Raw genomic sequence first — 27,791 nt, 5'->3', positions numbered from 1 at the left:
GAATCAGGGAAGGGGGCTCCCTGCCAGGGCCCAGGAGCCTGAGCAGCAACGGCGCTGGTGCCGCTTTGGCCTGGATGAGTATTTCCTGCTTGTCGGTGGGGAAACATCTGCTCCCATTTCCAGCCCCTGCGATGGGACTGCAGCTCTCGGGGGGGGGACTGGATGGTGCTGCAGGCAGCCTTTGGTAACCTCCTTCCTTCCCTACCTGTGCCTGGTTTATGGAATACACCTGTCCCAGGCAGTGTGGCAGCCTGCTATGGAGAATCCCCACCTCCACCCCCCGTGAGGTGCTGAGCAAGGCAGGGAGGCCGCTCCGAGCTCCAGCCAGCCTTTGTGCTCTCAGCTGGGGCACAGGCAGGGGAGTGTTAATACAGGAGATGAAAGGTGCTCCCCTGCACTGCAATATGGGTACGCTGATCCCCAAGAAGCCCGCTGGAGCGGGGAAGATCTGACCTCGTTTCGTAGATGGGGAACGGAGGGAGTCAGGTCAGACCTCAGGATGGGAACCAAACGCGAGACCTCAGCCTTACCGTCCTGGGCCTAGCCCCATGGTCGTTCCAAGGCCCATTCCACTGCTTCACGCAGCAGCTCCTGAGGCCTGATACAACCATGGGCCTTGTGAGCGGCACTGGGCTGGCAGTTCTGGAGATTGCTGGCCTCTGTCCACAGAGCAGAGTGAGCTCTCCTGTCTGCCCTGCCCGCACACCCCATCCCAACCCCAAGGGCAGGGCAGGGCAGCCTGCACGTCCTCCAGCCAGGGGCCATGCAGCCCCCGTGGCCAGTAGCTGATGGTGGGTTTGTTTTTTATGCTGCAGACAGATGGCTGCTGCAAACTGAGACCCAACACAACTCAGCTCATAGAACCTCTGACCGGCCCCAGAGGAGCTAATGGCAGAGAGCGTGAGGGGGACATGCAAAGCCAACTCTGGGCTCAGGCGGCCATCCTTTTCCTCCCTCTCCCCACGCAGGAGGAAGAGAGTGGGCCTGGCTAGCTGAGGCTGGAGCCTGGGTTGGCTTTGGCCCATCGCTGCCCTCATCACCCTGCTGCAGCTCACGCTGGTTCTAGCCACTGTCTCTGCTGTGCCAGCAGATGTCCAGGCCCCCAAGTCCCCCTCTCCCTGCCCTGCCTTTGCTGGGCCTGCTCTAGACATCGCAGGGTCCTGACCAGGCTCTGAGGGGTGCACCTGGGACTGGGGAAAGTGCTGCGGCTGAGGGCCAGTAGCACTTCACTCAGGCTGCTTCTCTTTGCCTTGGCAGTTGACAGATCCTTGCAGAACCTGTCCCTGGCTCAGTCCCTGTCTCTGAACTTGAAGAACCATTACAGCCTGGAAATCAACCTGCCCTCCACCTCCACCCCAGCCAGTGTCCTGGGCAGCCCGCTGGCCCCTGGCTCGCTGGCTCTGCTGGGCACCAGCGCCTCCTACCTCGACCTCCTGAGCCTGGAGAAAGGCAGCAGGGGCCCAATGGCCACGGACGGGGACGAGCGCCTGGTGGTGCTGGAGGGGCAGGATGGTCTGTACCGGCGGGTGGAGGGCTCCGAGGTCAGCGACCAGGCTCTGCTCAACGGTGGCAGCAGGCAGAAGGCAGGCGACCCGAGCAGCAGAGCAGAGGACGAGAGGTAGGTCGGTCTCCCTGTCCCCCCACTGCTGGTTAACAGCCACCGGCACTTAGTCTGAGGCAGCAGAAGGAGCAGGGACCCTCCCCTACTTGCTGGCTGGTCTGTTCAGCACGGAGGCTGGGCCAGTGGCCTCGGCAGGCCCGGGGGGTGCACGCAGCCGCTGGGCCAGGCCACGCTCCCCAGTAGCCTGCAGCCCACAGTGGAGAAAGGCAGGCGAGTCTTGCCCCTGGGCCAGGCAGCTGTGGCCACCCCCGAGCGCTGCGGCCTGCAGAACACAAACCAAAAAGGAACAGTAAGAGGACAGGGCGAGCACATTCCTGGCTCCTTCACACCGGGCCCTGTGGGCGCAGCTGGAGCTTCCCTGTCTCTGCCCAAAGCTGGGGACAGCAGGGGTGTCACACTGTCCCCAAGGGCCCAGGAACAACCAGGGGGCTGGACGGGAGGTGCTGCAGGTCCCCCTCACTCTCCCCACGTAGCTGCCGCAGGGTTGCGAGAAGGCAGCTGGTCTCTGAGATCTCTCAGAGCTGAGCCCAGAGCCTCAGCAGAGACTTGCTTAGACACGGACGTCTCTTTGCTCTGTGCTCTCAAGGTCTCAGCAGCCCATCCCCAAACTCAACCCCCCACCGCCCATCCTGCGGAAGAGGTCGAGCAAGACGTCCCCGAGCCTGGAGGTGGAATCCAAGCCTGAGAGTGCTGCTCCCACAACGCTGCCCAGCCCCAACGCGTCCAGTCTCACCAGCGTCACCACCTGCTCGCTCGCCAGCTCGGAGTTTGAGTCGGACGCCAGGACTCCTGCCCCTGGCACGGAGCCCGTCCCCAACCAGGGGGCCCGGCCGACATGGGGCAAGGACAGGACTGGCGAGAACGGCCATGCGTCCCCCATGTCTGGCACCTCCCGTCCTTTGGAAGGGGCTCCTGCCCCTGGAGAGATAGCTAGCAAGAACCCAGCGAGAGACGCAGCAGGCACGGCGTGCACCATGGACAGCACCTTGCCATTCTCCTCTGCGGGCACCGAAACCTGCTTGCACATCAGCTTCTCGGAGGATGAGCTGCTGGAGAACGAGGTGGATGAGGCCAGGGGGCTCAGCAGGGTCCCTGCTTAGCCCCCAGTTAACTGGAAAGCTGTGCAGGTGCCATCATTACCCAATGTTAGAATTTAGGTTGGCACAGATCTTGGGGTAACTAGAGTTCTTAGTACTTAGCCAAGGAAGCAGGTTGCCTCCCCTGGCTTCTCTGCAACACGTAGCAGCCAGGCTGGTTTTGTAACGCCCTCCCCAACGGGCTGCTGGGGCTTACAGGACGAGGCCAGGTTAGTCCGAGCCCCCCAGGTGGTCACAGGCTGTGGGCTGCAGACCCCACTGTGCAGCAGCCATTGGCTTGGAGAGCAAATGGTAGAGTGCTGCTACAACCGTCCTCCAAACCCCCAGGTGGCTGAGGGCCTCTCCTTGTCCCGCCGTCCTGCTCCGTGCACAGTCCAGTGCCGCACACGCAGCAGGATGCCTCTCTGAAACGCTGCTCTGGGAAGGTGGTGCTCATTCACTGCCATGATTCTCACTGCCCCAGTCATGGTCGGCTGCTGTGTCTGCCAGACAGCGCCATCTTCCCCCACGCCCCAACCTGCCATCTCCATTGCTCTCCGGCCAGGCTGCCGCGCCGCTGAACATGCCTGAACGGCTGTGGTGCCAGTGCAGGTGTTGCTTGTTTACGCCGGCCAGAGGAGGCAAGTCTGTTCCAGTCCGTGTTTGCTCCTTTGCTGCTCAGCCCAGCTGGGGCCCAGGTCTAGGCTCCCCCCCTTCGCCAGCACTGGTGTCTGACTTGTGACAAGTGTCCCCCGTTGCTGTGCAATACAAGTCTCTTGGCTGGGGGGATTAGATCCTGCCTAGCGAGCCCCAAACAACAGGCACAAGTGCAAATCCTCAGATGCGCCACTCCTGACCACTTGGGAATGGAACCAGTTTATCAGCTTCTTGAACAGGAAACTGCATCGGTAGGGCGGGGCGCAGGCAGAGCGGGAGCGGGGTGCTGGCAGGCTCTTTGAAATGCCCCCTCCAGCTGCTAAGCTGGAGAATACCATGGGAAGCTGTCCGGGCAGGGGTAGGCAGAGCACAATGACCCTGATTAACAATCCAAGTCCCCCAGTCTCCCCACTCCGCAAAGCACTCTGCATCTGATGGGAACAGACGGGGCCAGGATGCAGACCTGTTACGCTGGCTCATGGGTCTGTTCCCTTCTCACACTGATGCCCCTTGGCTAATGGGACAGGAAGAACAGCTACTGTGTGGTAGGGGGAAAGCTAGCTGGGTACAGACTACTTCAGCCACCATTACCAAGGCTTGAGAGTTCACTGTATCCCCCCAGCAGGGACTGGGACCATCCCTCCTGGAGGTCACTGCACTGGCTTCAGGCCCTAAACCATCTGAGGGTTTGATTGGGAGTGTTGCTGATGCTAAAAATCCATTGTTAGCCCCTGGGCCCTTCCCCCACCCCCGGGCCCTCCTGGTAATGGAGGGGCAGGAGGCACCTGGCTTCATTTGTAGTATGGCCACCAGTCCCAGCCCAGCTTGTATGCATGTGACGGGGGCTCTGGCTCCTACTGGGGACAGGAGAGAGGCTTCTTCCTGCACTGGGGGAGTCTGCTCCGAGCACCTCGCCATGCAGCCTTGGCTTCCAGCTTCCCCGGCCCACACTCATGGAGCTTGGCCGTGTTCCCACTGGTTGCTACATGGGAGGAACTCAGTGTGGTGTGACGCTGCTCTCTCGAAGTGCCCAGGCCGGGCTAGCTCGGAAGTAGGGGGGCGCTCACCCAGGAAGATCAGTGGTGGCTTGTTACTTTCCCCAGACGCGTGTAGGAGATCACCACAGCAGCTGGGTAGTCTTAGCTTTCCCTACCCCGCCCGCTCCTCTTCTGCCGAAGCTGTGCTCTTACGTGCAGGCAGCTGCTTCGTTGCACGTTCTGACTGGGGGGCGGGGGAGGGATTGGTCCAAGGTTTGGGTGATTTACTAGGTTATGGATCAGTTTTTAGGCATAATGAAATGTGGGGGCGGGGGTTGGGGGCTGCCCGTAATGTTAATGCTGCAAATGGGTAACCTAGGCCCAGCGTCGTTTAGACGAGGTGGGGTTAAGCAGATGTAACCCTGCCCCCGAATGAGTGGTGAAAGCTTCTGCAGGTTGGGGTAATGGAAATGAGCAGGCTGGTGTGTTGCAACTGGATGGGCCGTGCACCGTGGGGCAAAATGCAGCCCTGGGCAGAGGAGTCAGAGCAAGGCTTAGCTACCACTTCATGCTCCCAAGGGCTAGGCACCACAGGGGCCCTCCTTTAGGCTGGCGGGAGCCTTGTGCGGCCTGTGCCCTGGCTGACTGTGTGCAGGTGCTGCAGGTTTGGCGGGTGCGGGGGGGTGAGCAGCAGAGGGGAGGACTAAGCCTGGCAGCTGTTAGATCCAGGGGATGGGTCGGCCCGCACAGCTCTGGTGATGCGTGGACCCTGCTGCCTGTCACTGAGGACCAGACCAGCTACAGCTGGGATGTACTTCACTGTTAGGAAACACCCTGACCTTGTGCTGAGAAAACAGAAGTGTAGGTACAGTTTGTTACTGGACTTTGAAGGAAAGAAAGGAGAGCAGGACACAGCCAGGCACTGTGGGATTTCCATGCAGTGCCCTGCTGCCGGGGCTGTAATTACAATTTGTTTTCCACTGGTGCGTGTGCCTGGTGTGTGTTTATTTCAAATACCACGGCCCTGAAAGCCCCCTCGTTCCACACTAGGGGCTCTGCACTGGGGATGGGATCTGCCTGCTGGGACTCTGGCCGCTAGAAGCAATGACAGAGCCTGCATCCCCATGTAAACCTGCAGCATCACTGAGGCCGTGTCCACATGAGGAGGCTGCCCCAGCAGAGCTGCACTTTATACCAGCGTACTAATCCCTTCCCCCTGGTGACACCCGCCAGCCTGGTACAAACTCAGCTGTGTCTGCGTGTGGGGGCGACAGCAGGGAAGCAGCCAGCACAGCCATGGGGTAAGGTCACCTTTCTCTCCCTCACCCAGCAGAGCGGTGGTAGCGTAAACCTGGCCTTGAATTGCTTAGGCCTGAGTCCCCCTTGGGCCATGCCTAGTGTAGAAGCTGTGGAGAGCATGGTCCATCCCCTCGAGCGAGTTACAGCCGCGGGGAGGGGGCTGTGCATGCGAAGGGCAGTCCTGGCGTGTCACCTCGTGGTGACAATTGGTATTACACACAGCAAAGACCCTGGGCCCTCCCCTGCTCAGGGGGGATGGAGATTGGCCCTCAGAGCATGGCTCAGCAGGGTGGGGTAGCTTAGACAGGGCTGGTGGCAGCAGGCAGTGGGCTGAAGAGCAGCAGCTGCTCTCCCTGACACCAAGGGACCCACAAAGCCCTGGGGGTGAACGTGGATGATTTTGGAACCAAATCCTGCAGGTTAAAGCCAGCCCATTCCCCACCCTGTCAGTCTCTGCCGACTCCACGCTGGTTCCTGCTCCTGGCGTGAGTGTGCCAGAAAGCTGCTGCTCTGGGCTAGGTCCATGCAGGCTCTCGCCAATGATGCTGCTGCATTTTTGTTATTGTTACCTTGGCGACCTGCCTTGGGGGAGTGCTGCAGAGACGGCTGGGTAGCCTGAGCTTGGCACATAGTCCATGGCGCAAGCAAAGAGGTCAGTACAGGGCAGGATGTGCAGCGAGGTGACCTGCCTCTGCCTAGGGAGGTGCACGGCCAGAAACGAAGAGCCAGCCGGGTTCACAACCGTCCCCCCTCTGCACTACACCTTTGCTCTCCGCACAGCAGAGAGGGGTCTAGGGCAGCCTGCCAGTCCCTCCGAGTGAGCCCAGCTCCGTCCTGCAGCATGGCCTGAGCCCAAGCAATTCCCAGGCCAGCAGGAGCTGGCGTGAAATACCCACTCTGCTTCAGCAGGCTCCACCTTGGCTCTGAATTCATCTGCAGTCCATGCAATGGGCCACACCTGGAGAGCTGCTATGGCCCATTGTTAGTCCCAGGTCAGGGAATCACAGGCCCAGGTGCAGGCCTCATTTTGACACGTCAGTAGTCTGTGGTGAGCCAGGGTAGGAGGTTCAGACGTCCTAAGGGGCATAAGTGCACCGAACTCTCACATGCTGTTGGCAACCTGCCTCCCGCCCTCCCCCGGCTCCAACCCTTCCAAGAGCTGGTTTTGGTTTTTTGGCAATAAAAATGAAGTGGAACTTTGTCAGATTCACTTTGGCTCCTGTCTCAGCCACGTTTGTTGACAAATGTTTCCACAGCTGGCAGAGCCGGCACCGGTTCTCCAAGGCTGCCTGTTGATCTGCTCCCAAACACGGAACAACCCGTGAGCTCTGGGCCCAAAAAGCTCGTCACCCTGGTACGTTCCCTCCTGGGCAACAGGTCTCTGTTCTCCTTAGCCATGGCGCACAGCCAGGGCCTGTTCCCGGGCTCCCTTGCTGGGGTATTTCCTCCTGCGATTAGCCTCAAGGGGGAGGGACGTTATGTCCCCTTCCAAACACCAGCGTGATTCAAAGCGGGTCCCTGCAGCAGAGAGGGGCAGTTTGGACACAGCGCGGCCGCAGTCCCACCCGGGCAGTCGGAGAGGAGTGGGTTTTCTCACACAGCACCACTAGGGGTCAGCCAAACTTCATTTTCCTCCACTCCCTCTGCCCAGAGCTGCGGGCAGGCTCTGTCTGGCCAAGGTTCGGCCTCGCACCGGCCGTGTCCCCAGCCTGGGCTGGGCATGAGCCAGCTCCCTGTGCAGACGTGCTGCATGGCCCCACTGGCCGCCTCCCCAGAGCTAAGCCACCAGCCTGGCAATCAACAGCAGGTGCCACCAACCAACACAGGGCAGAGCAGGCCTAGGAACGAATGTTCGGCGGCTCTTCCTGCCCCACCACCCCAACCCCGCGAGGGCTGCTGCTTTAGGGAGCCCTAGAGGTTACTGCTCTCTAGGCTGCTGCAGTACGGAGTCCTCCCCGTGCCACAAGCTGGTTCCCCAGAACGTCTCCCTGTTGGGGATGCTGCCCGCAAGGCCTGGGCCCTGGAGCATGAGCCTGGCCGGGGAACAGAGTCGGGCTGCACACAGCACATGGAGGCCTGCTGGAGCCCATGGCCTGCTCAGTGAAGGGACGAGGCCAAGCACCCCACGGCGGTGCATGGGGGGAGCTGACTGTGCTGGGCCTGCGCTCCTGAAGGCGCTGCCCTGGGCGAGCAAGGGGGGCAGGCTGGAGAACAGAGAATAGCAATGACCATGGGTTAAGCAAATGGCGTTCTCATACTGCACCCAGCGCGGGGCTCCCCCAGGACAGACTCACCACCTCACCCCTCCTTGACTATGGCTACCTGGCAGGGCTGCCCCTCAGCACACTGCCTGCTGCTCAGAGGGGATAGGGCAGGAGCAACAGGTGGGTTGGGAGTTTGCTCAGCCTGAATAGCAGCAGTCACTGTCCCAGCTGGACCGCGAGTTCTGCAGGGCGGGGCCTTGCCTTGTGGGGTTGGCAAGTGCTGGCCGCCTCCTAGATCTTCACACTGTGCCCATCACTGGGCTCTGGGTGCCTCAATCTCTCCTGCCCCAGCTGGTGCTTCCAAGGGAGTCAAATGCCCCACAGCCCCATCCTAGGCTAGAAAGCAGCCACGAAGATGACAGGTTATGGGGGCAACAGAACCAGCAGCAGGGACGGCCATTGCCCCCTGGGCCTGGGGGGCAGCTGAGGAAGCCAGGGAGACAGCTGGAGGCCACCTTGCCAGCAGCACAGCAAAGAAGCCTCCAGCCTCCCGCTGCTGCCCATAGCGGCCACGCTCGGCAGGACGCTCGAGGGAGCCGGCGGGGGGCTGGGTGCACACAGCTCAACTGCTTTCCAGCGTGTTGCACTAGCTAAGCGATGGATTGTTGCCAAGAGTTTCCTTAACCACACATGGTCCTTACAAGCCCTGCACCTCCATGGCCAACCCTGGCCACTCAGCGCAGGGTGTGGGGGGGTGCCCTTTGTTTGATGGGTGTCTGGACAGCATCTCTGTCCCCGCCATCTCTCCCAGCTGCTGCGCTAGTCCCAGATTGCAGGCATTCAACACGCCCCTAATCGCACACTGGCCTGGGGTCCGACGGGTCCAGACAATGCCAGAACCTCAAGGCATCTCTGCCACCACCTGTCACCCCCCACAGGCCACTGGTACAGTTACAGCTCTTGGGACCAGCCTGTCAGTTTTAGGTAGCAGCTTCGCTCCCAGGTGCTCACTCATTCAAATTGCAGCTGGGAAAATTTGGCCTGCTCTGGCTCATGAGATCCTTGGCAGAATGGGGGGAGATGCAGGTTAGGGGCCGGAGTGCTGAGGAGCCGGGGGTGGGGCAGAGTTAGCCCACAGCTGGCACCACATCAGACAAGCTTACCCGGACCCATGGGCCCAGAAATGAAAATGGTGCCTTTGGGAGTGGGGGTTTGCTCATCCAGGCTGGCACAGCAGTATCAGAAGGGCCACCGTGGAGTGGGATGGGATGCAAAATGATAGCAAACCCCGGTGTCAGACAAGAGGAGGGGGCGGGGTGAAGGGAGTGGGATTGTTATGAGGGAACAGCCACCACAGGTTAAAAAAAATCCCGAGTGATTTCAGTAGAGAAACTGCAACTAGGGAAGTTTTATCCTAACTAATGGCATGTCAGACCTCCAGCTCTGTCCCACAAGGCAGCAGCAGACAGGTCCCCTCCCTCGCTATTCAATTCTACAGCTTTTTCCAGCACCTAGCCTGTTTCATCCCCTATTCAGTTCTACAGGGTGCTGCACTGGCATTAGGGAAACTTGGTGATCTTTTCGGGTCTTCCTAGCCCAGCAAGGTCGGTCGGTGACACTCAGGAGAGAAGCAGTCAGAGGGAACAAGTGGCTCCATGGGCAGGTGAGGAGTGGGGTTTTTATTTTTTAACTTCCTGTTCAGTACATAGGGCCTGACCCAAAGCTCAGGGGAGTCAGAGGGCGTCTTTCCATTAACTTCAATGGGCTTTGGATCAAGCCCCTAAAGCAGCGTTTCTCAAATGGGGGTCAACGAGAGTATTCCAGGGGATCCATGGGCCATGCCAAATAACTCCTCCTCCTCCTTCCCAGCACCTCCTGCACGCCGGGGAACAGCTGTTCAGCTCTGTGCAGGAGGTGCTGGGAGGGAGGGGAAAAGGGGGGGGATAGGGTGCTCAGGGGAGGGGGCAGAAAGAGGTGGGGAAGAGAAGGGGTGGGGTGGAGCAGGGGCAGAAAGAGGTGGAGTGGGGGCAGAGTTTGGGGGTGAGCAGGGTGCTTGCGGTCCACATATTATTTTTAATCAAAATGGGGGTCCTCGGTTTGCTAAAGTTTGAGAATCGCTGCCCTAAAGCATAAAACATGCAATCGCTCTGTCTTTAAATCGGTCACCCCTGCTTTCCCAGGTACAACACCGGACTAGGTTAGGCATTAGTTAAAGCACTTTGCATCTTTCGGCTGCTCAGTGGCTAATGGGAAATGGTCCCTGTCTAGTTCATAAGAACAGCCATAGGATCAGACCAATGGTCCATCTCACCAAATATCCTGTCTCGAACAGTGGCCAGTGCCAGATGCTTCGGATGGTATGAACAGAACAGGGCAATTTCAAGTGATCCATCCCTGTCATCCACTCCTAGATTCTGGCAGTTGGAGGTTTAAAGACCTTTGAAGCATGGGGTTGCATCTCTGACCATCTTGGCTAATAGCCATTGATGGACCTTTCCTCCAGGAATTTACCTAGTTCTCTTTTGAACCCTGTTATACGTTTGGCCTTCACAACAATCCCTGGCAATGAGTTCCACAGGTGGCCTGTGTTGTGGGAAGTACTGCCTTTTGTTTGTTTTAAACCTGCTGCCTGTTCATTTCACTGAATAATTTAGTATAATCTGCAAATTTTGTCACCTTGCTGTTCACCTTTTTCCAGATTATTTACGAGTATGTTGAACAACATCGGTTCCAGTACAGACCCCTGGGAGACCCGCACTACTTATCTTTCCCCACAGTGAAAACTGACCATTTATTCCTACCCTTTGTTTCCTGTCTTAACCAGTTACTGATCCATGAGAGGACCTTCCCTCTTATCCCACGACTGCTTACTTTGCTTAAGAGCCTTTGGTGCGGGACCTTGTCAAAGGCTTTCTGAAAGTCCAAGTACACTAAATCCATTGAATCACCCTTGTTCACAGGCTTGTGTTGACTTCCTCAAAGAATTCTAATAGATTTGTGAGGCATGATTTCCCTTTACAAAAGCAATGTTGACTCTTCCCCAACACATCATGTTTATTACCTATGTGTCTGATAATTTTGGCTGAAACTACAGTAAAGGACAATTTGCCTGGTACTGAAGTTAGGCTTATCATCCTATAATTGCCAGATCGCCTCTGGAGTCTTTTTTAAAAGTAGGCATTACAACAGCTATCTTCCAGTCATTTGGTACAGAGGCTGATGTAAACCATAGGTTACATTTACCACAGTTACTAGTTCTGCAGTTTCATATTTGAATTCCTTTACAACTCTTGGGGGAATACCATCTGGTCCTGCTGACTTATTACAGTTTAATTTATCAATTTGCCCCCAAAATCTCCTCGACTGGCACCTCAATCTGGGGCAGTTCCTCAGATGTGTCAGCTAAAAAGAATGGCTCAGGTATGGGGATCTCCCACACATCCTCCGCAGTGAAGACTGATGCAAAGAATTAATTTAGCTTCTCTGCAACAACTTTGTCATTCTTGAGTGCTCCTTTAGCACTTCGATCATCCAGTGGCCCCACTGACTCTTTCTGATGGACTTAAACAGCCAATAAATAAATTAAATTAAATTGAATTTAACATTAAATTACGTGTCTTTAGCTAGGTGCTCTTCAAATTTTTTCTTGGCCTAACTTATACTTTTACACTTGACATACCAGAGTTTATGCTCCTTTCTACTTTCCTCACTAGGATTTGACTTTCAATTTCTAAAGGATGCCTTTTCGCCTCTGTCTCTCTTATTCTGCTATGGTGGCATTTTGTTGGTTCTCTTACTGTTTGTTCTTTTATTTGGGGGGTTACATTTAGTATGAGCCTCCATTATGGTGTTTTTAAATAAATATTCTCCATGCAATTTGCAGGCATTTCAACTCTGTGGCTGTTCCTTTTCATTTCTATTTTTGTGTAGTTCCCCTTGGTGTTTTTTCCACCTAAAAGGATATTAAATTTAATTACATTACGATTGCTATTACCAAGAAGTTCTGCTATATTTCAACTCTTGGACCAGATCCTGTGCACCACTTAGGATTAAATCAAGAATTGCTTCTCCCTATGTGGGTTCCAGGACAAGCTGCTCCAAGGAGCAGTCATTTATGGTGTCTAGAAATTCTCTCTGCATCACATCCTGAGGTGACATACACCCAACCAACATGAGGATAGCTGAAATCCCCCATTTTAATAGTGTTTTCTGCCTTTGCAGCCTCTCTACTCTTCCTGCACATTTCACAATCACCATCCTGGTCAGGTGGTCAGGAGTATATTCCTGCTGCTACACTCATTGTTCAAGCATAGAATTTCTCCCCAGAGAGACATTTCTATCTATCTAGGGGGCAGTTTAATTCATTTAAGATTTTACTGTATTTGACGTGATAGTTTCTTTCACATATAGTGCCACTCCCCCACCACCACGACCTACCCTGTCATTCCTATATATTTTGTACCCTGGTATTACTGTGTCCCATAGATTATCCTCATTTCACCAAGTTTCTGTGATATCTGTTCCTCTAATGCCAGGCACTCTAGTTCATCCATCTAGTATTTAGACTCCTGGCAGTCACATATAAGCACTTGCACATTTTGTCAGGTGTCCTCATCTCAACTAGCACTTATGGGCAATTTTGCTGGCAGTCTCAGGAGAGAGCTACCCAACGGCTACATGAGGCTGGGAACTGAACTCTTTCTGCTCTAGAGCTGAGCTGGGCATCCTGGCAGGGCAGTGTGTTGAAGCCACCCCTCCTACCACCTACACCCTATGCACAGACCCCAGGGCCCCAGACCCCTGGAATAGCAGGTCAGCTTTTCCCCCACCACACAGTCACAGAGAAACGTTTGCAAATGCTTTAAAAATCTATTCCGTGATCCATACTTTGTAGACTAAGCCATGCCAACATGACATCGTTCTCACACAGAGCCTTCCAGGGGGCCTTTTCAATGATTAACAACGTCCAGCTATTATTATAATTACAGCGCATCAGGATGGAAGCTCTCCGATGAGATGGACTATTTGTCTGATCCAACAGAGAGGCAGGCGAGACTGGACTAGATGGGCAGTTGGTCTAGTCTGGTCAACATCTCTCTCATTCATATTCTAGGAATACTTGAGTTATTCTTTAATCACATTGCACCTATAGGAAAATCCTATGGAATTTAATAGGGATTAAACTGACTAGGTTCTATGGAGGTCACGCTGAAAGTGTATTTACATTAATCGGTTATCTTGCTATCTGGTCACCCTCTATCAAGTGTGAAAAATTGGGACAGGGTGAGGGGTAATAGGTGCCTATATAAGACAAAGCCTTGAATATCGGGAGTATCCCTATAAAATCAGGACATCTGGTTACCCTATCTTGATACCTTTCAATAGGATTTCCATACCATGCTTTATAGCTCCATAGTAGGGACACGGTTCTCTATTATTCAAGCATCCTATGGAAAAAGTGCATTGTTTTCTATTGTCCTTATGTAGAATACCTATAGAATATAAGTTCTATACCTTCCAAAAGACACCTGGCTGTAGGGGACACATTGCGGAAATGAACTATTTGGGAGGGAGGAGGGGAGGAAGAGACACTATTACTATTTAACATTTTTATTATGCTTCCTTCATAGGAAGAAACTTTCCCCCTTCTTTGCTGTCTGGTAAGCTGCTAGCAATCATCAGGCAGACAGGTGGTAAAGATTCATACCCATCAAACAATGCCATTTAGTTTGTAACCTGTGACTAAATCTGGTGTTAGCTTTAATTTCAGTCTGCTTTAGGGCTCGCTTGTTAATCTCTATGCAAAGCAGATGAAATGAATATGCAGCATTTTGGATGTAATTGTACAGCTTCAATTCAGCACTATAATTTTCCAAACAGGATCTTGCAATCAAGCTTCTATTCATTAGTCTATAAACAATTTAGTTTCTCAGCTCTCCAGTATGCCAATCATTTCAGGGGAGTGAGCATCTCTGACAAAAAAGGAGGAAAGTTTCCTTTGTGTAACAGACAGAGGTAAAAGTTGCTGGGTAACTTTAGTCCACTTCACACAAGAGAGATTCTGGAGGCTTTTTTTGTTGTTTTCCTGTGCCTGGCAAACTGGTTCTGAAGGACTGAGTGGCATTTTCCCCCTAGGTGAGAGCCCCCCAAATCTGGCCAATAACAAACCCTTTCATGACCAGACACAACACCAAGGTCCTGACCACATGTGACCATTAAAGATCCTCTGACAGCTTTTGAAAATGGGGTCCTGAGCCCCAAGAACAATTTCCCCTTGGATCATGTCATCCTGCGGATCTTCCTTCCTCCTGGCATTTCGATCAGAGGATTTTCTCCTTCACTTCTTGTCCTAAATCATCACGTGGCATTGCTGCTCTTTATTAAAATAGCGGTCACCTTTCACCCCAGAGGTGGCTGCATGTCAGTGGTGGAAGCGATCCTTCTGTATAGGTGTAGAGTAGGTCTGGATTTCTGCTTGCTAAGCCTGCAGGCTCTCTCTGATGGGATTCCCATGCCAGTGTCAGATGGTGACCATAGTAGGACCACACTGAGTTTATCCTGGAAACTCCTGGGGCGCTCAGGATCTGGGTAGATCCTCCCTGCAGCGTGACGGTCACAGCATTTGGCCCCAATGCAGAGACAGAGCAATACAATGCAGAGCTGCCCAGACTAAGCATCCCTGTGAAGCCTTCATTCAGCAGACCCTCCCCCATCCATAGGAGCCCTCTCACTACCCACATGCACAGCACCTCCCTGGGACATTCAGGTCTGGAAGAGAAGATTCTTGTCCCCTCTGAGAGGGGCTCAAAATGCCCTCCCCGGCTCTGAGGCCAGAACTGTGTGTCTCCGCAGCCTGCTTTCTCGGTCACGGTTAATAGTAGCGCTCCCCCCTTCCATGTTCTCCTCCGGCTCCTGCAACTTCCCATTCCTGTCCTTTGCCCACTGCCCTCTCTACTTCCCTCCAACCTCACCTACTCGCCTGCCCACCCCCTTCCCCCACTCCACGCATGGGGCAAGCAACTTGGTGACGCATTTCTCTGCCCCCTTGGTCAGCAGGGCCATCTCCCAGGCTGCACTGCTTTGCTTCCCATCCTGGAGGGGCTCCGGGTGCCCAAAGGGAACTGGGCCAGCACCCTGGGCTGGAGGGTACTTTTAAATGTCACATCAGCGATGCCAGAGGTTTCCGCCCCTTTGCTTTGGGCTCCCCAGTAAGATAAAGCCTGAGTTCATGACGTTTTAGAAAGAGGAATCATTTAATTTAGGAAAGCATTAGCTTCTGGGCTGGATAGGCCTGGGCATTAGGTCCTTCATCTCTACGGCACCAATTCAGATCCAGCTCTGGGGCAGTGCTGGACAAACATCCTCCCAAGGCTGGTGCATGAACTGCCAGCTGGGGAAGGCTAGCCCTCAGCATGCCCCTTCTGCCTGAGGCCCCCCCCCCCAATGTGGGAGCCCAGAGCCCCCCACTGTGGCCGCCGGCGCCTGCTCCAGGTTAGTGCCCCCAGCCCTGGAGCTCTGGGAGGGCAAGTGACGGGGCCCCAGTCCAAGCTGGGGCCGTGGCACAAGGGGAGCTGCAGAGCAAGAGGGGGACTGGGGGTGGAGCATGAGCGGGGCCACGCCTGGCTGTTTGGGGAAGCCCAGCCTATGATACCTGCTGCCCATGCATCCTCCCCATGAGATGGCCGTTCGCTAGGCTATGCAAAGTGGGCTTGGGGGCGCTCAGGCAGCTCCTAGCAGACAGCTGCCAATAGCAGAAGCACAATCAGCAGCACAACACAGAGACTAAGGGTTGAACGGACTAGTGAGAAGGCAGGATGGCCCAGTGGTTATGGGCTTAACCCAGAAATCAGGAGACCTGGGTTTGATTCCTTACAATACCACTGACTTCCTGTGTGAGCATGGGCAAGTCACTCAGCATCTCTGTGTCTCAGTTCCCCTCTGCCAATGGGGATAACAGCCCTGCCTCGCGGGGCTATTGGGACGATAAATACACCGAATATGGTGACGTACTCAGATTCTATGGCAATGGGGCCATATAACTGATAGAACGAACGACTAGCTAGATCCCCAGGCCAGGCTGGAACACACTGAAGGGTGTAGCCTAGACAAGTCCTGCACTCCAGGCCCCTGTTCTGGAGGTAAAACATTTCCAGCTCCAGAGCTCTTAATCCACCCAGCTAGGTGGTGAATGTTTTGTTTAAATGTTGCCGGGCTCTGTGGGCATTTTATCTACTTCAATCCACCCGCCAAGCATGCACGGCTATCGACCGCATGGGAAACAGACAAATCCCACGCAAGCGAGGCCAAACCTCGCCATCAGCTGGACGGATAAATACGAACTCCTGGCAACACACCGTGATGCTCCCCATTCAAGCTCTGCAGTGACATGACCGACACTGAAGCCTCCTCTTCACTTACAGCAAGCTAGGGCTCGCGTGGCCCAAGCATTGCTGAGAACAGCCACAAAAGGCAGCGCCGGCAGTGGACACGCTTAGCATCGTCTCCATTTCCAAGTGAATATCGACAGGTCTAATTACAGACTATCACGCAGACAGCTTGTTCGCTTGTCACACAAAAACCGCTACTGAACCCTAAGCCACAGTATTCACAGAACACAGCAAGACACTGCTGAGACCGCACAGGGAACTAGGCAGGCAAACCACCTCCAGCAAAACTAATTACTTCCTGATTGTCTCAGGCCACCCACTGGGTATAATAGTATAGACTAAATTCAGCATATACATAACTAAGTACTTGGCACCAATTTGGAATACAACAATCATCCTCTGCATTGCATAATTAAAATCTGATCACTCGGAAGAATTATTTCCTATTCTAAGGATTGGGTAAGGATTGCATAATGCGGTGTAAGAGAAGGCGGCAATCTAGCAGTGACACGCTCCAGTACTAATGGTATTCAACCACACACTGGCTTTCCAAAAAGGCAGGTTTAAAACTTGGTGCAGTGTGAAATGATGGGGGACAGGGAGGGTTGTTTGCAGTCAGAAGGGTTTATGAGCCTAGTTTTAGCAACCGGTCTGATGTCATCTCAGGTTTCAGCAGAGATGCTGCAATGCCCAACCAGCAACATTTGATGCGGTACAAGGGACCTGCAGCAACCTTAACTCTGCCTTTTTCTGTGTATGCAGCACAACAGGCTCGGCCCTTCTACACATTGGCAGCTTCTCACACTGGCCACCGACAGGCCAGGAAAAGGGCCAAGCAGAGAGCAGTGTGCAAGCCAGCGCATTCCCCAATCTCCCGGGAGAGCAGAGAAGAAAAGCCGTTACTGATCAACCCATTTTGGCTTCTTTTGTAACAACACAGCAGAACCACATCACTCGTTTATGGAGGTCATTGGAAACCAGGCTGCTTTCACTCCAAGCCATGTCTGAGTTACCAGAGCATGAGAAGGGCAACAGAGGAGAGGTCAAAGGATTTAAAAAAAAAAACAAAACCCTCCGAGAATGCAAAATTGGAGAGGATTCCTTAGCGTGCTGGGCTGTTGCAAGATCCAGTGGGGAAGTGATTAGAAGCCACTGGAAATAAAGGTTTAGAACTGGCTCCAGGAAAGCACTGGGGAAAAATAACTACCCGAGAGTGTTTCACAAATGTTGGTTCCCATTTATAAGTGAATTCACTTTGGCCATGTTTTCTTGCATTTCTTTTTCATGCACACATCGCCCTTGCTAGCTTTCCGTGCAAGCATCAGTGCTAACAGTAAGCTCACTCGCTCATGTACCCCCCACCCTGAGCCTTGCAGTAGATGCTCCCTTAGCATCACAGGGGAGCTTTGGGGCCTAATCCTGCTCTGTCACACTGGTGTAAATCTGGAGTAATACCACTGAAGGCAGTGGGGTTACTGAAGCAGCAAAGAGAGATTTTTTTCCGTTCACTTCATCCCACTGGTTTGCAGCTGGATCATACACTGGCCATGCAAGCAGGGGTGGGGCTGCTCGGCTGCTCCCAAAGCATGAGCACATTCCTTTGCATTGACCCTTTGCAAGCAGAGAGTTGACCTCTATACCTGCAAAGCAATGAGGCTTCACGGTCAGGTCTATTGTGATTGTGCGTCTGCTAAAGGCGTTTGGAAGGACACAGTAATAAGAAATAAAATAAAACAGAACGTGTGTGTCTGATCCATTGGCTTCCCTTTGAGGCCCCCTGGAGACTCAGCAAGAATGAGAAAGAATACGTGGATATTGCAGGAGCCCTGGCATTTGACAGCAGGCCAGCCCTTCGGTTGGCTGCTGCCATGGCTTGCACTGTCCAAGCTCATAAATCACCCAAAGTGACATCCTTTTCACAAGTCGATTCCCAGCCAGGATATTCCTATTCCTGCTGATTACACATCAGTGCGCTCGGGGGAAGTTGTATCTCCCATTTCCAGGAAGGGAGGCACCGCAAGGAAAACGCATTGATAAAAAGGAGAATGAAATCAGCTTTGTTCATGCTGCGAATCCTCTATTGTTCCTGCTGAAATCGTCAGCCATCACTGGAGAAAGTATTTCCTAAGCGATAAATCTCCTGGGCTCCTCTGCAGCCTTTGCCTTGGCACAAGCTCCTTCTTGGGTTGTTTTGAAAGAAAAGCGGCCTTCGCCGCAAGGCTGTCTTTGCGAGATACAGACTTTATTTGATTAACACTTTCACCTTCCACCCCTGATCCTTTGCTGGGGCTACACCTCTGCAGGACGGATGCCAAGCACTTTTGAGAGCTCTTGGGACGGGGTGCTTAGGTCTTCGGGGCCGGACTTGCGTTGGCCTGTAGCTATGCCACATTGCGTCCATCAGAACTCACAAGGCAAGTGGGGCCAGGCCAAAGACCTCAAAGGGGCACCTAGAATAGCAGGAGGTGGAGTTGGCAATTGCGCGGGTCAGCTCCTTAACCAGCGCCTCACTGTGATGCTAGGAGCCACCACGCTGCTGGAGCTGGGTCCTGCACAACAGCAAAAAGCAGAGCATGTAGATGTTGGGCCTAGAGGGGATCATTATTACCACCTAGTCTGAGCCCCCGAGTAGCACAGGCCAGAGAACTACACCCAGGGATTCCTGCATCGAGCTCATAACTTCTAGATGAGAGCAGTTCGAAGGAGACATCCGATTTTGGGGTCACTGAGATCACATGGCACTTTTTGCAAGATCAGAGCTGCTGACCATGCTGTTCTGCTTTCTTAACTTCACCAGGCAAATCCAATTAGCGACAGCATTCTTCATGTCTCAGCCTAGACCACAGCGTTGTGCTGCTGCGCACAGACGGAACAGCTACTGTGTTTCAACCCACAGGAGGCTGACTCAGTAGTGGGGGACGTAACAGCCGTATGCAGGAGGGTGGCAGCATGATTCAAGTGCAGTGTCATCAAGTGTTCTGGGTTCTGTCCCAGGCTGTGCCACAGACTCGTTGTATTTGATGGACAAGTTGCTTTGTCTCAGTTTCCTCCCATTTGTAAAATGGGGATTAATAATACTTACCTGCTTTCATGAACTGATGTTTGTAAGTGCTTTGGGATCCTTGTTAGCTCTATGCTACTGAGCTGGTTTTCCAAAATTTCAGAGTTAAGTTAAAGTAGTTTCTCACTGACATTATAAAGCCACCCATAAAACACATCTATCCTCTTAGCTGCTTGTAAAGCCTGTTCTTTAGGTCTCTTCGGGTTGGCTGTGTCCCTTGAACAAAACGTCCCTTCTTGGCCAGTGCCCAGAGCTAATGCGATCCTGGGGTGCATGAAGCGGGAATCTCGAGAAGGAACAGAGAGGTTATTTTAGCTCTGTATCTGGCACTGGTGCAACCGCTGCTGGAATGCTGTGCCCAGGTGTGGTGGCCATGATCCAAGAAGGATGTTGATAAATTAGAGAGGGTTCCGAAAAGAAGCACAAAAATTATAAGAAAACCGGCCTTATAGTGATAGACTGAACTCTTTGAGCCTAGTCTATTTAGCTTAAAGTTAAGGGGTGACTTGATGATCATCTAGAAGTACCGATGTGGGGAAAAAATATTTGAGTGGACTCTTCAGTCTAGCAAAGAAAGGACTGACACAATCCAATGGCTGGAAGTTGAAACTAGACAAATTCCCAAGGAAAATAAGGCCTGAATTTGTACCACAGGGTAATTACCCACTGGAACATTTCACCATGGGTGCTGTGAATTCTCTATCACTGACAATGTTTAAATCAACAATGGCTGTTTTTCTAGAAGATCTTCCCTGGGAACTATCAGGGGAGGCTCTCTGGCCTGTGTTCTACAGCTCAGTCTGGATGATCAGAATGGTCCCGTCTGGCCTCTGATGAAAGCCTTGAGCTTGGCAATTCCATTAACCTGGTGTCATATTTATAAAGCTCCAGGGCAAGGCTTGCTAAACCACCCAAGTGACTTAGACGGGCACGTGTCAATCAATAGGATGCTGGAGCCGAAGCATCTTAGGGTCTTAAGAAAACTATCCCTGGCCTGTTTTCTTCATGTGGACACAGAGTTTCCAAAGAGCCCAACACCCAGAATGATCACTTATTTGGGGGCCTAAAAGGGAGCTGAGGTCTCTACAATCTGGCCCATGTGGGTGGAACTTTGAAAATTCTGGCCACTGAGCTGCTCTGCATCATCAGGGCTGAAAGGAACATGGTCCAGTGGGTTCAAAAGCAGGAGCCTGCAGCTCAGTACCGACGTAGCTGGCTAAATACAGGTGTTAGGTGACCTCCTGCGAGGCCACGGAGAGCATCTCTCAATGCAGCAGGCTCCCCCTTACTGGAGGGTGGCAGTGGTGGAGGAAATAATCACTTAATTTGACAGCTGATATTTTGGTAATTGAGATGATCATCTCTGAGACCAAAGCAATCAGACCAGAACCGTTCCGCATTCCCTGGGGAGAGAAGCAGTGTGAAATTCACATTGTAAGAATTCAGACACTGAACCTTTCCAACAATCAGGAATTAGGAGCCTATTATCCAGGCATGCACAGGAAATGCTCTATTAGGCCCCAACTTTGCAGCCTCTCCGTGGTCCAATCTCCTTTCAATTCCTATGGTGTTCCACAGGCAGAGTGGGTACAGAACTGAGCCTTTGGTATGCTAGAATGGACCAAATTATTCAATATCCCAGTTTTTCTGCAATTCTTCTTGTTAAATCCTTATTCCTGGCACGCGACACATTACAGGAGAACATCTGCCTGGCTTAGCCTAGGGGATATTCTAATGTTACAATGCAGGTCTTACAGTAAACTAGCAGTCTAATACTGGGATTGCATCAGAGGCTCATTGGGAGCGGTCGACACTGGGAAGCCCTCGTACAAAGAAACTGTTCTGACATGAACCCAAATATGCAGCCCTGTGCCCTTTGGAATTAAACTAGGCTTATAATACAAAGAACTGCATTTAACCTAGATTCTTCACATTATCTGATTACAGGTAAGGATCAGTCATCACCAGAGATAAGCAAACCAGAACCATCACCCACTGAATCCAAAGAAGAGACCATGCAAATCCATCTTTTCTGGTACTCTCAGAGCTGATAGAGACATAGTTTGCTGTGGCCAAGTATTTAAAATGCAGGAGTCAGGCTGATAGTTGTACAAGAAAAATAGATCAAGTTTTAAAATAAATACAGGCAAAATGATCTGATTTTCATCAGCATCATCAGCTGCCTTTCAGGAAGCCCCAGTCATCCCCCTGTTCTTCATTTCTGGTTTACAAACGACTTCATTCCTTGTTGCTTTGGAAACCATCACAAAGACCCTCTGCATCACCCAAAATAACTAGCAACAGATGCTGCTTTGACCTTAGCAACTTCCTGGAAACATACATTTGTCAAAATGAAAATAAAAAGATTAATGTGAAGGAGGCGCTTGAAGTTACAAGGAAATAGCAACACACAAGCCCAGCCATAGGAGCCTGCCATTTGTAATGGCAATGCAGCGCTTGGCCAAGCAAAGGACAAACAGGCTACAGACTCCAGCTGACTGATGTTGGGTCATTCCCATCTCCACATGGCACGTTCTGGGCAGCTCGCCCACATTGGTGAGGTGACCATACAAAGCTTCTCAGATTTTTAGGCCTAATCCTAGGAGATGCTGAGCACCGGCTGGAAGGTGATGAATGCTCTCAATGTCATGATACAGGGAATCATGGACTCTCCAGATATGGTTATGCTAGAAATGCTGCAGTGCTGTGGTATAGAACATAAGGGGTACTTCCTTCACTGCAGTAAATCCACCTCTCCGAGAGGGGTGGGTAGACTGACAGAAGAATTCTCCTGGCAATCTAGTCGTGTCTACACTGGAGCTTACATTGGCTTAGTTATAGGGCTTAGTTTTCATAGCTCTGAGTGATGTAATTGAGCCGCCCTAACTTTGTACTGTGGACCTGCCCCTCAGCCCCTATTAACCAGGAGGCACCTATTATACAAAGCTATGCACCACACAAACAGGCTTCTACACACAGTACCACCTGGATCTGCCTTTGTTTACCAGAACCACACCCGTCTGAATCACCAACAGCACACAGTGACATCTAGTGGCTGTATGATGTTACTATAAGAAAACATGACATTACGCTTACTGGATTCAACGGGAGTTGAGGGTGCTCAGCCGCACCTCCTGCAAGCAAGACCCACTTCAGGAGTACAGGCCATTTTCTGAATATTCATGCCCAGCCCAGGAAGGAGTGATGGCTCAGACTCCAGCGTTATGAATCTCGCATTTTCCATGGGCTCTCACCTCACTTGAGGAGAGAGACACCAGCCACCTGTTTGAGTTTCATATTTACCATCTTTTTCCAACATGGCACAGGAAACAGAGTAGGAAATGGCCATCTAGTCTAGCTCCACAGCAATGCAGGAGAGCTCCCGGGGGGACATTTACTGGTGCTTTGTGCAGCCTGGTTTTACATGTCCCAGGTAATGGAGCTTCCAACAGTTTCTTTAGAAAATTATTTCACAGTTTCATACATGTCGCACTCAAGATTTTGTTATCACTTAGTGTCCCAAATCATCATGCTGCGTTACTGGGCAACTGTTCAAGAGCTGCTACATTCCACCTCAGAGGTAGCTGCATTTTAGGGGTGGGTCAATCATATCCTTGCTCTAGCTTTATATACATTTACAAGATGCATTGAAAATAAGTGTTAAGAATAGAATGAAAAGTTCTTTAGCAATATGTTTATCAACAGCATTTAATAGAAAGACTATTTCAGGCTTATTCTTTGCTGAATACTGTAAAAAAAATTATGAGACAAGGTGGATGAAGCAATATCTTTCATCATCTCTTTCACCAACAGAAGTCTGGCCAAGGAAAGATAGTACCTCACCTACCTTCTCTCTCTCCAATATCCTGGGACCAACAAGGCTACAACACCACTACAATCAATCAAAAAAAAAATCAATAATAATTGCATTTAGCCTGGGTTCTCATTCTAAATGCCCTGTGATATTTGTAGGTTTATTTATGAATATCTTCCTTTGCATTGCTTCAGAACTGCATTGTGTAGATAATATTGAGACTGAAGCAGCATCGTTATGTATAAATCGTGATTTTTTTTTTCAGGATGCTTACAAAAATACGGTGTTAGCTTAGAGAATTTTTTTTTAACCTGTCTATAGTGCAACAGCCTGTTTCAATTGCTCTGCAGTTGTCATTGCCTCGCTTTTTGGTTGCTCTCTTGCCTTTTATTTCCTACAATATGCAGAAGTCTCCATTTTGGGAGGAGGAAGAAGCGGTGCTGCTAACCATGGTTTCTGTGTTACCAACACCACACACTAGCTAAGTGTTCTACACCCACAGAGGATAAGAGCTTACTACTGATACCAACTAACAGAGTTACTCCTGTATCTCAGGTGCTTGGAGGCCCAGGCTTTTAGTGTTGAAGGCTGTAGGGTCAATCCCCCTTAATAACTTTTTAAGAGGTGGGGGGCTTTGTTAATGAACAAATTGAAGTGTTATTTATGAAGCCCTTGCACTCCACTAGAGTGCTCAGGATTGGGCACATCATAATCACATGACTGAAGCTAGAACTAGTCCAGAAGTAAACACGCACTGAGACTCTGGAGCCAGATCAGAACTTCCTGGCTCAGGCCCATCTTCAAATACAATCAAAGTTTAATAAAAACCCACCCTCTTAATATTCAGAGCAGTGAAGGCAAGCCAGCAGGCTCAATACAGAGAGAAATGCACATGGGGGAGGTAATAAATATAGAGGCAACAGTGGGCATTCTCCATGACAGTAACAGCCTTGGACTGAAGAGCCTGGAGGGATTTTCAGAAGCAGGGAAGGATGAGTTGAGAGTGAAGTGTGGGACAGCAAGTGTCACATCCCTGGGGCCCTCTCCGCAAGGGCACAATTGCCTGCCAACCTGAGATAGGCTCCCAAAAACCCAAACACAGCTAAGAGAAGCCATTTAGTTCAAGGAGGAGGAGGGGCACTCAGATGTAGCATGCACCTTTGCAGTTAAGATCTTAAAAAACAATCCCTCTGATCATTCTCTGTGAATTATAAAGCTCACGCAAAGGCCCATCCCCCAGCAACAAACTATCCACAATACAAGCCAAAAGCACTCACCAACTAGAAGGGAAGGAGACACAGTCTGCTGCAGCCAGATAACAACTTTGAGCATCCACCTTCCAAGTAGAAGACCTTGTCTCTCCCTGAGTTACAGGGGCAGCTAGCAGATGAGCATGCTGGGAAAGGCTCCTTCTAAAAGAGGCTGGGCCCAGAGTGAAGTGAGAACTGGACTGTTGCTGAGAAACATTCCCAGGGTAAGGGTGGAATTAAAGGCATGGGGAGAGGAAAAGTTTCAGGGCTGGAGATAGTTCTGGCCTTTAATTTCCCTTGGATAGCATGTTTCCATACTGCAGCACCAGGCTGTGATCTGCTTACTCATAGACTCATAGACTCATAGGTCAGAAGGGACCAATCTGATCATCTAGTCTGACCTCCTGCACAAGGCAGGCCACAGAACCCCACCCATCCAATTTTGTACAACCCCTATCCCAGGACCGAGTTATTGAAATCCTCAAAAATGGTTTGAAGACCTCAAGCTGCAGAGACACCACCAGCAAGCGACCCGTGCCCCACGCTGCAGGGGAAGGCGAAAAACCTCCAGGGCACCTGCCAATCCGCCCTGGAGGAAAATTCCTTCCCGACCCCAAATATGGCGATCAGCTAAACCCTGAGCATGTGGGCAAGAGTCACCAGCCAGCACCCAAGAAGGAGTTCTCCGCAGCAACTCAGTACCCATCGCATGCAACATCACCCCGCAGACCATTGAGCAGACCTGTCTGGTGGTAATTCAAGATCAATTGCCCAAATTAACGATCCTATCATAACATCCCCTCCATATACTTATCAAGCTTTGTCTTAAAGCCAGGAAAGTCTTTTGCCCCTACTACTTCCCTCGGAAGGCTATTCCAGAACTTCACTCCCCTAATGGTCAGAAACCTTCGTCTAATTTCAAGTCTAAACTTCCTAATATCCAGTTTATACCCATTCGTCCTCGTGGCTACATTAGTACTAAACTTAAATAATTCCTCTCCCTCCCTAACGTTAACCCCCTTGATATATTTATATAGGGCGAGCATATCCCCCCTCAGCCTTCTTTTGGCCAGGCTAAACAAGCCAAGCTCTTTGAGTCTCCTTTCATAAGGCAGTTTTTCCATTCCTCGGATCATCCTCGTAGCACGTCTCTGAACCTGTTCCAGTTTGAATTCATCCTTCTTGAACATGGGACACCAGAACTGCACACAGTATTCCAGATGGGGTCTCACCAACGCCGTATACAACGGTACTAACACCTCCTTATCCTTGCAGGAAATACCCCGCCTGATGCATCCCAAAATCGCATTTGCTTTTTTAACAGCCGTATCACATTGGCGACTCATAGTCATCCTGCTATCAACCAGTACCCCAAGGTCCTTCTCTTCCTCCGTCGCTTCCAACTGATGCGCCCCCAACGTATATCCAAAATTCTTATTATTAATTCCTAAATGCATGACCTTGCACTTTTCACTATTGTATTTCATCCTATTTCTATTACTCCAGTTTACAAGGTGGTTCAGATCTTCTTGAATAGTATCCCTGTCCTTCTCCGTGTTAGCAATACCCCCCAGCTTCGTGTCATCCGCGAACTTTATTAGCACATTCCCGCTCTTTGTGCCAAGGTCAGTAATAAAAAGGTTAAATAAGATCGGTCCCAAAACCGATCCTTGAGGGACTCCACTGGTGACCTCCTTCCAGTCCGACAGTTCACCTTTCAATACGACCCTCTGGAGTCTCCCCTTTAACCAGTTCCTTATCCACCTTACAACTTTCATATTCACTCCCAGCTTTTCCAATTTAACTAACAGCTCCCCGTGCGGAACCGTGTCGAACGCCTTACTGAAATCTAGGTAAATTATATCTACCGCATTTCCTTTATCTAAGTAATCCGTCACCTTCTCAAAGAAGGAGATCAGATTGGTTTGACACGATCTACCTTTAGTAAATCCGTGTTGCAATTCGTCACAATTACCATTGACCTCTATGTCCTTAACTACTTTCTCCCTTAAAATTTTTTCCAAGACCTTACATACTACAGACGTCAAGCTAACAGGCCTATAATTACCCGGATCACTCTTTTTCCCTTTCTTAAAAATAGGAACTACATTAGCAATCCTCCAGTCATACGGCACAACACCCGAGATTATCGATTGCTTAAAAATTCTCGCTAACGGGCTCGCAATTTCACGCGCCAGTTCCTTTAATATCCTCGGGTGGAGATTGTCTGGGCCCTCCGACTTCGACCCATCGAGCTGTTCAAGTACGGCCTCTACCTCAGTTGCAGTAATATCCACTTCCATATCCACATTCCCGTTTATCATCCCTCCATCATCGCAAGGTTCCTCACTAGTCTTATTAAAAACCGAGGCAAAGTACTTGTTTAGATGTTGGGCCATGCCTAGGTTATCCTTAACCTCCATTCCATCCTCCATTCCAGCTTCTTGGCTGGAAAGGCCTCACCACTGCATCACAAGGACTAGTATTTCCTTTTGTATTTAAAGAGAAAATGCATGAAGGAAGAGGTGTGTTCTTGCCCCTTTGGGGGCTTCTGTATGGCATATCTAGAATACCAGGAAGGGATTCTCTTTACAAAGAAGATGGATAAGGATTTTTTCCTGCCTATTTTTCACCTTTCAAAGATCAGTTGTGTCAAGTGCGTGCTCCTCCTCCTGGAGCCGTTAGAAGCAAGGCAGCCATCTCTTGTGATTAGTAGTGTTTTTCTTAAAGCCTCAACTCCTGGAGTCATGTGATATGTGAGAATCTGTTTTCATTTTTTCAAAAATTTAGGTTTCCAGCACTGATGGAGAAAATCTTGATAATGTGACCTTGAAAGGCTCAAAAGGCAAATAACATCCACGCCCCCCCCCAACCCCTTATTGTTTTTAAAAGCTCTTGATTTAGGGCCTGACTCAGGATTTTTTACCACTTGGCAATACTGCAAATAGGTGAACTGGGAGCTTTCACAGCCGTTCGTGGAAGAAGTGGGCTGGGCATTTTCACTGGGAGGAAACAGCTTTTCTCCTCTGTATGAGAGTTAAATAAGTGTTAACAAAAATAACTGAGCAACCAAGCATGCAAATCAGTCTGAATACTAATCCCTCTCCTCCTGGGGGTCAACCCTATCTGCAGGGGTGCTGAACAATTTGTATAGTGGGGGTGCTGAAAGCCATTGAACCAAACTGCAAATCCTGTATATAATGGAAACCACTTGAAGGCGGGGGGGAGGGGGCTGCAGCCCCCCCTGCACCCCTAGTTCCAGCACCTATGCCTGTTCATTCTCTGGTTGTCTACTGGGGCATGCAGGGCAGGCAAGAGCTGGAATTCAAGCTTTTATAAAAGAATCCAGAAAGGGACACAGACCCATTTGTTTTGCCCTCTGCAGGACACTGTTAAACCATGTCATTGGTCTCTGCCCTGGTGGGCGGACAGATTTCTACCCACT

The 27,791-nt window shown here is 51.3% G+C and overlaps 2 protein-coding genes across 2 annotated transcripts in view; one reads left to right on the top strand and one right to left on the bottom strand.

Annotated features, from left to right (window-relative positions):
- The window catches only part of LOC127036169 (carboxyl-terminal PDZ ligand of neuronal nitric oxide synthase protein-like), a 61,861-nt gene extending 56,547 nt beyond the window's left edge, over positions 1–5,314 (top strand). Inside the window, exons 10-11 of the mRNA XM_050926834.1 lie at positions 1,258–1,618; positions 2,208–5,314. Of these exons, the coding sequence (XP_050782791.1) occupies positions 1,258–1,618; positions 2,208–2,721 (875 nt within the window). The 3' untranslated portion in view covers positions 2,722–5,314. The remainder of the gene's footprint in view (positions 1–1,257; positions 1,619–2,207) is intronic.
- TTLL11 (tubulin tyrosine ligase like 11) overlaps positions 1–24,444 on the bottom strand; it is a 209,957-nt gene extending 185,513 nt beyond the window's left edge. Inside the window, exon 1 of the mRNA XM_050926831.1 lies at positions 24,374–24,444. The gene's annotated coding sequence lies outside the window, so the exon portion shown is untranslated. The remainder of the gene's footprint in view (positions 1–24,373) is intronic.
- Positions 24,445–27,791: the final 3,347 nt, after the last annotated feature.

Source organism: Gopherus flavomarginatus, chromosome 17 (genome assembly GCF_025201925.1).
Source record: "Gopherus flavomarginatus isolate rGopFla2 chromosome 17, rGopFla2.mat.asm, whole genome shotgun sequence".
NCBI classification, from domain to species: Eukaryota; Metazoa; Chordata; order Testudines; family Testudinidae; genus Gopherus; species Gopherus flavomarginatus.
This window is presented reverse-complemented; position numbering and strand designations above follow the sequence as displayed.